Genomic DNA, 15,824 nt, shown 5'->3' with positions numbered 1-15,824 from the left:
AGGTTCTTGATTAGTCAGGGTGTCAAAGGTCACATGGAGAAGGCAGGAGAATGGGATTGAAAGGGATAATGAAATCAGCCATGATGAAATGGCCAAACAGACATGATGGGCCAAATAGCCTAATCCTGCTCCTATGTCTATGGTCTTATGGACAACATGGTTAAATCAGCATTGCACTAAGCTAGAATACCTGTCAGGTAAATAAATTACTTGACTTATTTTTAAATCCTTCCCCTGAACCCCTAACTCCCACTCAGTTCTAGAGCATCTGGATAGTAAAGATACCTATGTTAGACTATAATTTATTTATTTAGCTCTGCCTTCAATACCATAATTCCAAGCAAACTCATCTCCAGTCTCACAGACCTGGGACTCAACAGTATCCTTTGCAAGTGGATCCTTGACTTTCTGATCAACCGCAATCAGTAGGAATAGGTAGCAACATGTCCAACACCATTTTTCTCAGCACTGGCACTCCCCAAGGTTACCTCCTCCATCCCCTACTCTACTCTCTGTACACTCATGACTGCATGGTTCTATTCTGCTCCAACGCCATCTACAAATTTGCAGATACCACTGCAGTCGACTGTACATCACACAATGATGAGTCAGAGTGCAGGAAGGAGGTAGAGAGCCTAGTGACTGGTGTCATGACAACAATCTTTGCCTCTATGTCAGCAAAACAAAATAACCAATCATTGATTTCAGGAAGGGAGGCAGTGCATGTGCTTCTGTTCACAATCACTGGTGCTGAATTTCAATTCTCTAGAACTGAACACCACCAATAGCCTGTCCTGGTCCAACCACGTTGATGCCATGTCCATCACCAGCACCTCTGCTTCCTCAGGAGACTAAAGAAATTGTCCTGTCCCTTTATGATCCTCATCCAATTTTTATCAATGAACCATAGAAAGCATCCTGTCTGAAAGCATCAGGTTTAGTATGGCAACCTACAACCACAAAGATCTACAGAGAGTTCTGAACAGAGCTCAGAGCGCCACAGAAATCAGCCTCCTCCCCATGGACTCTTGTCTACACCTCTCAGTGCATAATCATAGATCCCATCCATCTTAGATAATCTCTCTTCCCCCTCCCCACCCAAATCATACAGAAGACACAGAAGTCTGAAAGCACTCACCACCAGGCTCAAGAGCAGCTTCTACCTTGCTGCTTCCCGAGTACTGAATTGTTCCCTGGTACACACAGACCTGGGACTGTACACCCTGGTACAATCTTGGCCTCACATTCTAACCCATTGTGACCTTTCTCCTTTCTGTCTATCTGCACTGCACTTTCTCTCCACTGGGTACGTTTACCTTGTACTACCTCTGTGCTGCGCTGTAATGAATTGATCTGGGTATGCAGGGCAAGTTCTTCGCTTTACCTCAGTACACGTGACAATAAGAAACTACTTTACCCTGCCACCATCCCTTTTGAATCTGCTTCCAATATTTATTTTGAAAATACATTTCGGATTATAACAGTTTGCAGCTTACAAAGCTTTTCTTCATTTCCCTTGATTCTTTCATCTTTCCTGCTGGTGAAAACATCTTATTTCATCAAGATTTCTCATAAAATTTTAAATTTCTTTTTATTTTCTGAAGTTAAATGGTAATGCATTTAGCACACAAATGTGGTTACTTCTCTAAATTTGCTTCAGGGTAATTAGCTACTGGCCTAATGCCACACTGTTCCCACCGGTGAACTTAATCTTCATTCGCTTTCCAGTTGCCCGAGGCGCCTGCTACCGGCAGCTAAGCAGCTGAATAAATGTAAAGGTTGCTGTTCAGTGCTGGAGCTGCTTCTGCTAGAAAATCAATTTCGGGAAAATCTCTTGTCAGAATTCTCTGCCCCAGAGAGTTATGGAGGCTTGCTCATTAGAAGTATTTAAAGTGGGGTTTGATAACATTTTTAAGAGTTTGGAGGATTGATGGCAATGAGGTAGAGGCACAGAGAAGATGAGGCCCGTGTCAGAACAGCCATGATCATATTGAATGATGTAGCCTCCTTGTGTAGAAATAGGATTGTTTTTTGGTGCATTTAACATCTGCTTCACAAGGCACTAATGGCCTCTCAGATTTCCTGCAGATAAAATAAAAGGCAAGTGATTTGTTAACACTCGTGCAATTCCTCTTAGCAAAGTGTCAACAGAGCTCACAGCTGCTGCATCGTTGCTGTACTGATCACGAAGGTGAGTCAGAGTTTGACTAGCTATAACAGTGCCTGAACAGCTGCAGAAAGTGGCACACAGCAGACCCCCACTGCTTCGCACGACACGGCGGTCAGTCACAACTGCCCCATATTGAAGAGCAGGATATCAAAGTGGCCAATAAATGGAAAGCCTCTGTTTGAACAGAAAGGCTGCAAACAGTGTCGAAATGTTCACTGATGCAGACTCCGTAACCTAACCCTTGATAACTGGAATGGGCAGGTGAGGTGCCCTGTGCAATGCATCTGTCTCAGAGAGCTGTCCCTTTAGTTCAGGGCTCCTCTTGCTCAATGATATTGGGCCATGCTATAAAAAAGGTTGGGAACCCCTGCTTTAGTTAATGTCTGTTGATGTTTAGTTGATTATTGATATCTGTGTGATGAGCTCTGAGTTTCCTTGTAAATGTTGAGCAAAAGTGTAGTTTGTTTGCAAAAGTGTCGACTGCTTACAGAAGTTAATTGCTGTTGGTAATGCTGTTCACAACTATTGGCATATTTGGGTGGGTGATAGTGGGAACATAGTAAACTGTGCACAGACATGCCTGGTTTAGTTTCCCAACAGTCCTGATACCACCCAGAAACAATTGACAATTTTATGCAGAATTGACACATGCAAAATTTACGCAGAGGGATCACCTTTTAGCTCAGGGTAATTAATACATAAGATAACTAACCTTTAAAATCAGACAGGGCTCCATCTCTTCATATTTTCCAAGTGCACCGTTTCCTTTAGAGATGCATACTGTTGCTGCTCCTCTTTGCTCCTCTACATCAGCACTCAAGTATCCGTTCCCATTGCTAGATTTGCTATTCCACTATTTACTAGCTCTGTCTACTCAGCTTTACAAGTATCTGATACGCAAGTAAGCAACATCAGTGTGGAATTTAAGAAGACATTTACAAGTTCCATCTCCCCATTTATAAAACCCAGGCTATTTCACTTTACCAGTTTATCGCAAGAGCTTTCTACCGAGTCCCCCTCCCTTCCCTCTACTCTGGAAATCTTTCCTTCTTAAGTAAGTATGAGTTTCAGCTCAACCAAAAGGAAATGGGTTGATGTTTGCCCTGGTGATGTTGGGGGTGTGCTATTGGAATAGGTTTTGAATATTTTGGCCAGAGGAAGATTAAGATCTTACAGTCCCACTAGAAAGTAAGCATAATGGAAGGTTGAGTAAGAGTCGGCTGGAGCTCTTTTATTATCAAATAACCTGTAAACATTGACTGCTACTCTTTATTTTAGTTTAGGATCACTGCCTGTTCTTACATACTGTCATGAGGCCAGTATCAGTAATGTATATGGGGTTTGGGAGGAGAAAATAGTTTTCTTTAAAGCATACATACAGTAATCAAGACCAATACAGAGAGAACAAATCTGTTACATAGATAAAAGGAGTTATATTTTTAATAAAAGAATTTAAATGTGCAAATGCCGGAAATTCCAGAATTCTCCATTTTATCTTTGTCATCATATAATTCCTTCCTGAAGCAAACACAAAAATTTTAAAACTTCCCTTTCTAAATGCTAACCATTGTTAATTACTTAGTCATAAGGTGTAGCTAAGATGTATGAATATTCTGCTGATCTTGTAACAAAGTAAGAAAAAAAAGTAAGATATAAATTCCTCAATTTTAGAGTTGCATCATCTTTCCCAAAGCATTTTAAGCAGCTGGCCACAGGAAAGTAGAACAAAGCTCATGAAAGTGTGTCCTTGCTATGTCAGCATTACTGTGGAAGAAAGGATTACCAGAATATATAGGAAGGGAAAAGTATATTTTTTCTTAAGGTCAGGTTGTTGTTTTGTGCATTTTACATTTTGTTAACACATATTAGGGTGGCGCAGTGGTTAGCACAACACTTTACAGTACTGCTATTTGTAAGGAGTTTGTACGTTCTCCCCGTGACCATGTGGGTTTCCTCCAGGCACTCCAGTTCCTTCCCACAGTCCAACGTCATAATGGTTGTTAGGTTAATCGGTCATTGTAAATTGTCCTGTGATTAGGATAGGGTTAAGTCGGGGCTTGCTGGGCAGCACAACTCAAAGGGGCAGAAGGGCCTGTCCCGTGCTGATAGACAAAGGCAACAAAGTAAGCAGATACTGCAGATGTCCAGTTCAACCCCCAATGTTAGTATCTAAACTGAGACCAGCTCATGAAAACCCCTCACTGTTTCATAGGAGGACCATGAATTTTGGGAACAGTACATTCGGAGCTAGGTTAGCTGTTACAGGCCAATCCAATGGCCCATTGGTAGTCATGAATCCAGTAATACTCCACAATTTGTCAGCTCACTTACTCACTCAGTCCAAAATTTAACTGATGGTTTTACAATTGTACTTTTATTAATACTATGTAGAAGTCTATTGGCATGATGTTAATTGAAGTTCTCTCTGCTTGACCCAGTGATCAGAGAGAAAGTTCCATTGCTAATAGTTCAGTGAAGAAAAGGATTCTGTTCGTGGTTACAGTGAAAGTAGAATGTGCAGTTTATTGGTGACACTGCGAAATTGCCTTCATCATTATCCTTTTAAATTTACATGCTCACAACCAGATTATTAAATGAAATTATCTTTAATGAGCGTATTTTCTCCAGCTGCTATTTGTAGTAATAAGTAAAGGTGAGTATAAAGCTCTGCATCCGGTATTAGATGCCCTGTGCTACACTCATAGTCATTTTAACTGAAGTTATCAGCAGGAAAAAATTAAACTCTTAACAATCTTTATATCAATTAATTTAGAAATATGTAAAGTAGCAATATTTAATAGTCAGGCTGTATGAATGCAATTCTAATAAATGTACTGTCAATGCAGCACGGGAAAAAACTGAATTTCAATTTTGTCAATGATTTGTGTTCATAATAATGTTTTCCATTACAAGCTGGTTCAAGAAACGAACCCACGTCCTAGGTGTTAAGCTTAATCACTGTTTCATGATGATCGTACTATAAATATCGAATAATAATTTATGATAGCATGAATGTTTTAACTGTTTGATATGTAAGATGTTCAGGTGTTTTTTCTAAGGAAATGTTGCTGATATGTAGTGATCTTGTGTGTTGATGTTTGTTATTTTGTTTCCTGTATCTCTGTACATTCATTGTCTCAATAAATCAATATTTACCATATTTTCATGTTTTGGTTTCTTATATGATTACTTTTGGTTGTCTTCTATCTTTCTCTATTCCCATTTTTGTGGTTGTGCTGTGTTTTTTACATTACAGTTTAATTTTCCTGCTTTTAGTAACCAAGTAATTACCATCAAAGTGTCTGGTTAATCCTTTAACATTTTGTTGTGAAGAGTCACATTCTAAAGCAGCAGTGTCCTGTTCATTTAATCGTCTGTACAAATTGTATATATCTATGGAGATAACAGTGCCTTGTTAAATGAATCAGTTCTTACTATGCTGCTTGAATTTAGTTTGGTGGTCTGGCAAATAACTTCTGTAAAATGACAATATATGCCTGATTTTTTTCATTAGAACTAGCTTCTCTCTGAGAAAAATCAATTTATAAAGAAGCGAAGTACATAATTTATTAAAATACAACTTTTAAACATAATAAAAGGAAATTATTTTCAAAATTGAGTTAACAATCTGAGGACTGAGCAGCCTCAAAAATATCTACTCTAAAGAACGCTGCAGCTTTAATATACCTTCTGTGTGACTTTCTCTGTGTATACATAACCACATTTGTTGAAGTCACTGTGTTAATGTGCTGCAGGTATTATAGTCTGCCGTCTTTTATAGTATAACCAAAGGCAGGGTGAAAATTCAAGTCTACATAATTTTCTAATCCAATGTTTTCAGCTGCATGAGAATCAATGAACTTTGAAGTGTGTTATTTTTTCCAAAATTGGTATTACTTTTTCAGGTGTAATATAAAAATAAGCAAAATGCATAGAGTCCAAGTAAAAAATAAGCTTCTTGAAAAGGAGCAGCAGACGTTCCTCCCTGGCTTTTCTTCCCAAGAGCTGGCTTTTCTTTGCACAAAATAACATCCCTCCACCCACCTTGGAAGCAGCGGTGAAGATTTGCTTGAAGGCCATATTTGATATTTGCTTCCCAGGCTCTCCAAATTAGCACTGTCCCTAATTGATCTTAAAGTATCCAAAATGTAAATCTAGATCCCAAAAGTGCTTTTGTTAAACTACAATTTTGTTTCATTTATTTTTGTATATTATTAGTTTGAAATCAGCTAAGCTATCCATAAACAAAGTGTTTTGATAAAGGTATACCTTGGCAAGTTAAATTATAATCCCATTACAGTTAGAGGAGTGGCAGCTGTGGTTCAATTGGGAAAAAAGCACAAGGACTGGTAGCAATGCACCTCCACCTGAAGAAGTGCGGCCTCCCACAGGAGTAAACAATAAACTACTTCTGCCTCCTCACATGATCACAACAGAATACAGACAGTGTATCCCAGGCACCTCCAGGCTGAAAAAAAAAACGAGTAAACCAGTCATAAACACAAGAGATTTTGCAAATGCTGGAAATCCAGTGTAATGCACACAAAATGGTGGAGGAATTCAGCAGGTTAGGCAGCATCTATGAGGAGGAATAAAGAGCCGACATTTCGGACCGAGACCTGATGAAGGGTCCCAGCCTGATACATTGGCTCTCCATATGCACTGCCTGATCTGCTGAGTTCCTCCAGCAATTGTGTGTGGTACTGTTGTAAACAAGTATTTTTCCCCAGAGCTGCTGTCTCTGGGCTGGTTAAGAAAGCTGAAGCAGTTTAAATAAAAGTTTGTTAAGTAGATTTGAATTTGAAATGTCTCCAGTCTCAGAAGATAAATATATATTTCAACTTGAGACAGCTGATAAAAGTGCTGAAATTTGTTGAATTAGTTGAGCATTTCTTGATGAGAACATCATTGAGGAGATGTATATTTCTTTAAATATTTAGATCACTGTCCGGACGCATTGTTGGAGGGGTGTGGTGGTTCTTCACTCTGATTATCATTTCCTCCTACACGGCCAATCTTGCCGCCTTCCTGACCGTAGAGCGTATGGTGTCACCGATAGAGAGTGCTGAAGATCTCTCAAAGCAAACCGAGATTGCTTACGGAACACTGGACTCAGGCTCAACTAAAGAATTTTTCAGGGTAAGTCTTTCTGCAGCTGACAAAATCCGTGTATTCCCAATGGCAATGTGCTATATTAATAAAGAAAATCAATATTCAGCCAGATCAGACACAATGATGTGCTTGTATAAGTGGCATGAAATAGCAGAAAGAGGGTAGATACAATAATAACAAAGGACTGAAATGATTAACCTCTTCCTGTCACGCAGTCATTACTGTGTGGCTGAGGGTTGGGAGATTGGTGTATATAGCAAATAGGCCAGAGTTGACTAAAAGAGAAAGGAGGATGAATGGGTATTTTTAAGATTTGGTTGTTCTACAGGTTATGGAAAAGTTCAATAGATGGGGTAGAAGTTGGAAGGAGTGGGTTTAGATGAAAACTGTTTTTGTCGACAGAGCATGATCCCATTGATTCACAAACTGATACGTACATACAGAATTGTTGATACTCATTGTTTCATGACATGTTTGTTCTTTTCAGTAGTTTCTTTCTTTCTGATTTGTTTGGTGTTCTTTTGTGTCCACTTCCATGCACCATTTTGTGCTCATCACCTGATAAACGTTCTGACAACAAATCTCCTTGGGAATCCTGAATATATCTATATCAATCTAAATGTAACTGACCTACATATTGAAGGCTCCACTCTGTCTCAACTTCCAACGTGTCTGTAACTTCATTGTCCAACAAAAGGCCTTGAATGCATCTTCCTATCCACACCAGCTTCCATTTACACTCAGTTCCTCCACACAGTGGAATAGCAGTTCCTTTGGGCCTGTTTTCAGGTTGGGAAAATGTACATCAGAGTGCATGCTACAGCCAAGAGGCCTGACACCAGCACCAAGTCGTACCTTGTGCCTCATTAATATTAATTGGACCTGTTGTGCTTCCACAGGTACCTCATCCATGTAAGAAAATGAATATCAGGCCACTTCTCTCACTCCAGCAGCTTAAAGACACGTCCCAAGCAGGTGAATGGAAAAGATATTTGGATGGGAGACAGGGGAACGTGCCACAACAATCAATTATTTTTAGCATTTTTACAATTTAAAACTTGATGACTATCAATGAACTCAGAGTAGAACAGGGTTGGTGTCAAATGTCAGCAAGAGAGTCAAAGCAGGAATAAGTAAAGAGTCTCAACTCTTGTTCCAGATGACCTTCGAGGGTGCTTTAAAAATGGCCTGATGTAATACAATGTAGTCTTTGCAGATGTGTCTTGAGTATACAACTTGGGCCGCAAAGCTGCTCCTCTTTACACCTATTTTCACTATTAAATGGGTATCAGTGGTTCAGTTTCCACCCCTTAACGTTGAGAATATTCGTTGTTTAAAATTATTCCGCAGCTTTGTCGAGGCACTGAATACATGGCCGATATATACTACTAGTCTCCTGTGTGGCCTCCAGTGCAACCCTCTACCCCACATTTACCATGAGGGGCAGACCATTAATCTGTGACTATTCTCTGGAACTCTTTCCCAAGTCCTTTCTCCTTGATAATTCTCTCCTTCATTTAAGATCTTCCTTCATATCCTTCTCCCTGACCTTGCTTGCTGTCATCCTTCTGAATGCTTCAATTATTGTACAGCATCCATTTCTCCTCTGAGTAAGTTTTTTTAAATGTGCTCACATGTGATTGATACCTCCGGGTTGTTGTTGCTGATTCCTATTTGCCTTTTTCCAGAGATCAAAAATAGCAATATATGAGAAAATGTGGGCCTACATGAAATCTGCGGAACCTTCCGTTTTCACCAAGACCACTGCTGAGGGTGTTGCCCGGGTCCGTAAATCCAAGGGCAAGTTTGCCTTCCTTCTGGAGTCCACGATGAATGAATACATTGAGCAGCGGAAGCCGTGTGACACGATGAAAGTAGGAGGCAACCTGGATTCCAAAGGATATGGAGTGGCAACACCTAAGAACTCCCCATTAAGGTGGGTGGGATAGTATAACAATATGTAATTGTGTTGTTATAGTATTCCACCTACCCTGATGTCCCTTGTGTTCTTTTTTAGATTGTGTGTCAATGGTATGTGCATGATTTCATTTCACATCTTTGAAAAATGTGCAGGTAAAGAGTGTTCCTCTGCTAGACAAACAAATCAGCTGTACTTCTATCAGTAGTCCAAGAAGCTTTGGGAGGAGAGAGCCCATATCAGATCACTCTACATGGAATCAACAATTCAGGCATGCGTGAACTTAAATATAGAACCCAACTACTACACAACAACAGCATGTTTTCATTCTACTTGTGCAAAATTTAGAAAGAAGGAAGCCAACTTTTATCTAATACCCTTTCCAACACCCACAGTGTGAAAAGGTGCTATGCTACAAATGGCTCATTATAATTACCAGTCCCTGCTGGTTTGATGGTAAATACATATTTTACAGAAAATCCAGAGTTGTGAAATTTAATGTTGTAGAGCTGCCAGTCATAAGAAATGATTAATAATTTTTTTATTTATTTCTGTTGTTTGTACTATTTTTTTGTCTCTAGTTTAAAAACCTTTCTGAGTAGGTAACTGAAGCACCATCAATAACTCACACTGAGACGTAAGGCGAGATATCGGCTTTTATTGACTGGAAGAAGGAACCAGGAGTGAGTGTCCACCATACTATGACCTGGAGACTGAGGCCGAGCGTCAGGCCTCAGATCGCCTTTATACAGGGGCCTGTGGGAGGAGCCACAGGAGCAGTCAGAAGGGGGCGTGTCCAGACAGGCACATAGTTCACCACAGTAACATATTATTCTATCCTCAAGGCAAAGCAAAATCTGTGTTCAAAGTAGATGCCTGACAAAGTGTAGGAGCTGCAGTGCTGTGGTTGCATTGTTAACCAAAATTCCCATCTTGTACAGCACCCTCTGCTAAATCAGGATCACAGAAATGACCTTTTTGAGTTTTGCTGTTGGGACAGCTTACCCACCCTCGCAGTCACAAATAGATAGTCTGCTCTCGTAACTGGCTTTGTTCAGAGGCCTGAGATGTTTGATAAAGTCTCTTAGGAGTCCCAGCCTCAGATTATTAGTCTGTTTCTTTTTCGGTGTTTCTGTATTAGGAAAGGTAGTAACAGAGATTGTTGTCTCATGCTTTTGATATAGATGGATTCTAGTTCGGATCTGATTGTATAGGGGTGGCAATAACTGGCAAGCCTCAGCTTGTCAAAGGCAATAGAATTTATCACACAGATTGAAGACCAACCTGAAATCTATCTTCCCTCCCCCTTCAAATAATGTTACCAAATTCACTATTATGTTTATTTATTGTTAAAATGAGGTGATGCTGATGAGAACAGATTTATTATCCATCTGTAGCTATAGAGTCCTAGAACACTACACCACGGAAACAAGCCATTTGGCCCATCTAGTCCATGCTGAACTAGTAACCTGCCTAGTCCATTGACCTGTACCCAGCTCATAGCCCTCCATAGCCCTCCCATGCACATTCCTATCCAAATTTCTCTTAAATGTTGAAATTGAACCCGCATCCACCATTTCTGCTGGCAGCTTGTTCTACACTCTCACTGCCCTCTAAGTGAAGAAATTCCCCTTAAACATTTCACCTTTCACTCCTCGTAATTATGTATACCTCTGCCAAATCTCCCCTCATTCTTCTAGATTGAGGGAATGAAGTCCTGACCTATTCAACCTTTCCCTAAAACTCAGGTCTTCAAGTCCTGGGAACATCCTTGTAAATTTTTCCTGCAGGTAGGTGACCAAAACTGCATACCGTAAAGGTGTATAAGCTGACCCCCATTTTCAAGATTAAAGAAGTGACTTCTTCATGTTACCTTTGTATAAGCCGACCCTTTTGTAGAGGTTTTTGATTTAACCAGAAAAGATCACAAGATCTCATATGTCGGTACTCAGCTTTGGCAGATCTAGAACCTGGAAATTTTGTGAACCAGTACCTGCTAAGAAAACAGGCCTACGCATTGTAGAGCATTATAAGCAAGTTCTTAAATAAATCAGGGAGGGAAGTTTTGGATTAGGTTCCCAATGGTAAAGAATCCTCTCAAATGTAACCCTGTGAAACCATTTGGCACCTATCGTAATCTCATTAAAACATAACACGGGGTGGCGGGATCAGTGTGTCTACTCAGTATTGAGTTTGCGACCACCATGTACAAAAGATGAAAATGAATGCGATATGATGCTGGCTTCAAGCTGAAGGTTGTTGATTTTGCTAAAGAAACAAATAATTCTGCAGTTGCTAAGAAGTTTAGTGTGAACGAGAAACAAGTGAGAGAGTGGAAAAAGGCAGAGGACACGCTGAGGGAAATGGTAAAGACGAAATGTGCAAACCGCGGGAAAACATGCCAGTGGCCAAAACTGGAAGAAAATGTTTTAGAGTGGGTGAATCATCAGCGATCATCTGGGTACATTGTTACCAGAGAAATTATTTGAGTTCAAGCATTGAAATGGGCTGAAAAACACTGGAAGGTCAGCGAAAATTTCAAAGCTAATTTCAAAGAAAATTTCAAAGTTGGTGCACCCCATTTATGAATAGACGCTACTTGTCTGGGACATGTTCAAAGCGCAGTTGTCAGGTGAGACAAAAGCAGCACCTAAAGCTGAAAACACGGACATTGCAGTCATCCCCGGTGGTTTGACGTCCATGCTCCAGCCACCAGATGTGAGTTTAAACAAATCATTCAAAGAATTCATGCGTCGACGTGGGACGCGATTTTTGGAGAGTCAGATAATGAAGAGTGTGAAAGTTTCAAGCTCTGAACGTTCGACGACAACAGTGTGTACAAGTAAATTGAGAAACAGAATGTGTTTTGTAGATCTTTACTTTTGTGTAGATTTCATAAGCATTTGTATTTTCTTTTGTAACAGCCAATAAATACGACCTGTATTCTGTGTATTTGTTTTTTCAAAGTTGGCACCCTCTGTAAGCTGATCCCCTAATTTTAGGACCAAAATTTAGGCTTATTCTCAGCTTATACACCGGAATTTACAGTACATACTCCAGATTAAGCCTCACCGATGACTTATACAACTTCAACATAACATCCCAACTCCTCTTCTCTGTACTTTGATTTAAAAAGGCCAATGTGCCATAAACTTTCTTTATGACCCTGTGATGCCACTTTCAATGAATTGTCGATCTGTATTCCCAGTTCCCTCTGTTCTAACATATTCCTCAGTGCCCTAAGTCCTAAATCATATTCCTAAGTCCTACCCCAATTTGTCCTCCCAAAGTACAACACTTCACACTGTCTACATTAAATTCCATCTGCCATTTTTCAGCTCATTTTTACAGCAAGCTTTGATAGCCTTCTTCACTGTTCACTACACCGCCAATCCACAAATTTCCTGTTCCGGTTTACTACATTTTCATTAAGATCGTTGTTATGGATGACAAACAACAATGAACCCAGCACCAATCCCAGAGGCAAGCTAGTAGTCACAGGCCTCCAGTCAGAGAGACAACCATCTACTACCACTCTCCGGCTTCTCCTGCAAAGCCAATGTCCAATCCAATTTACTACCTCATTTTGATTGGCAAGAACTAAACCTTCTTGACCAACTACCCATTTGGGACTTTGTCGAAGGGCATGTTAAAGTCCATGTAGACAACAGCCACTGCTTTGCCTTCTTCACCCTTCCTGGTTACTTCCTCAAAAAACTCTATAAGGTTGGTTAGACACAACCTACCTAGCACAAAACCATGTTGACTACCCCTAATCAAACTGTCTGTCCAAATACTTGTATTCCTTATAATACCATCCAATAGCATACCCACTACTGATGTCAGGCTCCCTGGCCTGTAATTTCTCAGCTTTTTCTTAGAGGCTTTCTTAAACAATGGAACAACATTAGCTATCCTCCAGTCCTCTTGTACCTCCCCTGTGGCTAAGGAAGCTTTAAGTATCTCTGCTAGGTCTCCTGCAATTTCTGCACTAGCTTCCCACAGGTCCAAGGGAACACCTTGTGAGGCCCTGCTGTCTAATTTGCCAAAAGACAGCATACACCTCCTCCTGTGTATTCTGCATAGGGTCCATGACCTCACTGCTGATTTTTCTCACTTCTCTAGACTCTGTGTCTGTCTCCCGAGTGAACACAGATGCAAAAAAATCCATTAAGATCTCCCCCATCTCTTTTGGCTCCATGCATAAATTTTCCACAGGACCAATTTTGTCCTTTGTATTCTTTTTGCTCTTCATATATCTGTAGAAACCCTTGGGATTCTCCATCACCTTGTCTGATAGAGCAACCTCATGCCTTCTTTTAGCCTTCCTTATTGCTTTCTTAAGAGTTTTGCATTTCTTATACATCTTAAGTACCTGATTTACTCCTTCCTGCCTGGACCTGCTACACACCTCCTCCTCCTCCTTTACCAGGGCCAACATCTCTCAAAAACCAAGGTTAGCTAAACTTTTTAACCTCATCTTTTATTCTGACAAAAACATACAAGCTCTGTACCCTCAACATTTCACTTCTGATGGCCTTCACTTACAAGTACACCTTTGACAGAGGACACCCTGTCCCAATCCACACTACCTGGTCCTTTCTGATTCGATCAGAACTGGCCGTCCTCCAATTTGGAATCTCAGCCTGAGGACCAGACCGGTCCTTCTCCATAATTATCCTGAAACTAATGGCATTATGATCACTAGCTGGAAAGTGGATCTCCCTAGTAGGAAATCCAGTATCACACTCCTCCTAGTTGAGACCTCTACAAATTGATGAAGGAAACTTTCCTGAACACATTTGACCAACTCTATTCCATCCAGCCCTTTTACAGTTTGGGATACCTAGTTAATATGTGGTAAGTTAACATCACCTACTATCACAACTTTATGTTTCTTGCAACAGTCTGCGATCTCGTTACCCTTTCTACCCATGTCATTGTTTCGACATGGACCATAACCTCTGGTTGCTCACCTGCCACCTCAGAATGCCGTGGACTCATCCCCTCACCCTGGCACCTGGGGTGGCAACATACCATCTGGGAATCTCATTATCATCCACAAAACCTCTTATCTGTTTTTTCTTGGGTTTTGTTGTTGTTTCTTTGTTGCAAGAAAATGAATCTCAGGGTTGTATATGGTGACATTTATGTATTTTGATAGTAATTTTTGACTTTGACAACAACGAATCCCCTATCACTACAGCTTGCCTCTTCGCCCCCATTTCCATCTGAGCCACACAGCCAGAGACCTGACTGCTGTAGCTTTCCTCTGCTAGATCTTTCCCCCCTATTCAAAGCAGTACACCTGTTATCGAGGGGAATTGCCACATGGGTACTCTGCACTGGCTGCCCATCCCCTTTCCCTCTCCTGATAGACACCCTGCACCTTGGGTGTAACTACCTCCCTGTATCACCTGTCAGCCAATCCCCTCAGTCCCCCAATGATCCAGAGTTCATCCAGGTCCAGCTGAAATTACTCAGTGGTCTGTTAGACACTGCAGCTGGATCCACGTAGTAGACAGTGACACAGGAGGTGTCCCTACCTTCCCACATCCCACAAGAGGAATATTCCACTCTCCTGTCTGGCAACCCGATTGCTCTAGCTGTGCGATAGGAAAGAACGAATAAAAATCTACCTTCAGCCTTTGCCTCTCCTTGCTGAGGCCACTCTGAGCCGGTCGCAATTCTTCACTCTAACATGCCCCACTCTGTTTTTCACATTGGCTCATACCAAGTGCACAATCTAACGTCTCCAAGAGAACTGTGGCACACAGAACGTCCCCACTGACCCTGCTTGCTTCTTCGGAGATTTCAGAACGTGTCAATGGGTCTTCTCCTTCACCTCCTTAATCCTAGTTGTGATACATTAGGTATTGTATTCCTGGCTATTAAACTGATGTTAATAAATTTCAGGACATTTTGTGATTTGGTGAGAAATTGGTGCTGATGGAACAGCTTTAACCTTGTTTTTTGTTTTCCTTGACGAGAGAGTCAAAGGAAAAGAATGAAGTGCTGATGTAACCTTAATACATTTACTGTCAGTCACCCTGTAACCATAGTGTTCTTGGAGTCATTCTCTTTGGCCTTGTTGGCCTATGCCAACCAAGATGCCCAACCAATTTAGTCCCATTTGCCCATGTTTGGCCCATATCTGTGATGAAAGTGAAATCTGATCAAATGGGCATCAATTATGAATAATGGCCTCTGTCTCCAATACTTTAATTTGGTGCTTCTTTAGTGTGTGGCATGTTGTTTGGCTATTAATATTGAAGCTCTGCCTATATTTTTATTGCAGAACTGAAATGGCCATTTGATATTCCCAACAGCAGCACTATAGAATCAGAAATATTTGTTATTTGTGTTAATCTGCTAATGCAGTTCTGAGACTGGCCCTTAAATAAAACCCAGTTTAGGCTCATAGCTTGTGTTAGTGAGTTCTTTGCAATAATGAATCCACCAATATTTACTTTTTGCTTCTATTTGAACAAAATGAAGTAAATTTATTTTCAGTTGGACAGCTGGATTTTTTTCTTTGCCCATTAATGTTGTTCTTCTGTGAACTACAAGAAGATCAGTTCTCTCCCCAGCTCCCCCCCCCCCCCCGCCACCCGGGTAAGGATT

General features: G+C 40.7%; 1 protein-coding gene across 2 annotated transcripts in view; it reads left to right on the top strand.

Moving 5' to 3' along the window:
- LOC132390758 (glutamate receptor 4) overlaps window positions 1–15,824 on the top strand; it is a 232,903-nt gene that overhangs the window by 211,034 nt on the left and 6,045 nt on the right. For both annotated transcript variants that reach the window (XM_059963307.1, XM_059963308.1), the window contains exons 12-13: window positions 7,111–7,309; window positions 8,971–9,218. In XM_059963307.1, coding sequence (XP_059819290.1) covers window positions 7,111–7,309; window positions 8,971–9,218 — 447 coding nt within the window. The remainder of the gene's footprint in view (window positions 1–7,110; window positions 7,310–8,970; window positions 9,219–15,824) is intronic.

This window comes from Hypanus sabinus, chromosome 3 (assembly GCF_030144855.1).
Source record: "Hypanus sabinus isolate sHypSab1 chromosome 3, sHypSab1.hap1, whole genome shotgun sequence".
NCBI lineage: Eukaryota > Metazoa > Chordata > Chondrichthyes > Myliobatiformes > Dasyatidae > Hypanus > Hypanus sabinus.
Note: the sequence above shows the minus strand (reverse complement) of the source record. Positions and strands in the feature narration are given on the sequence as shown.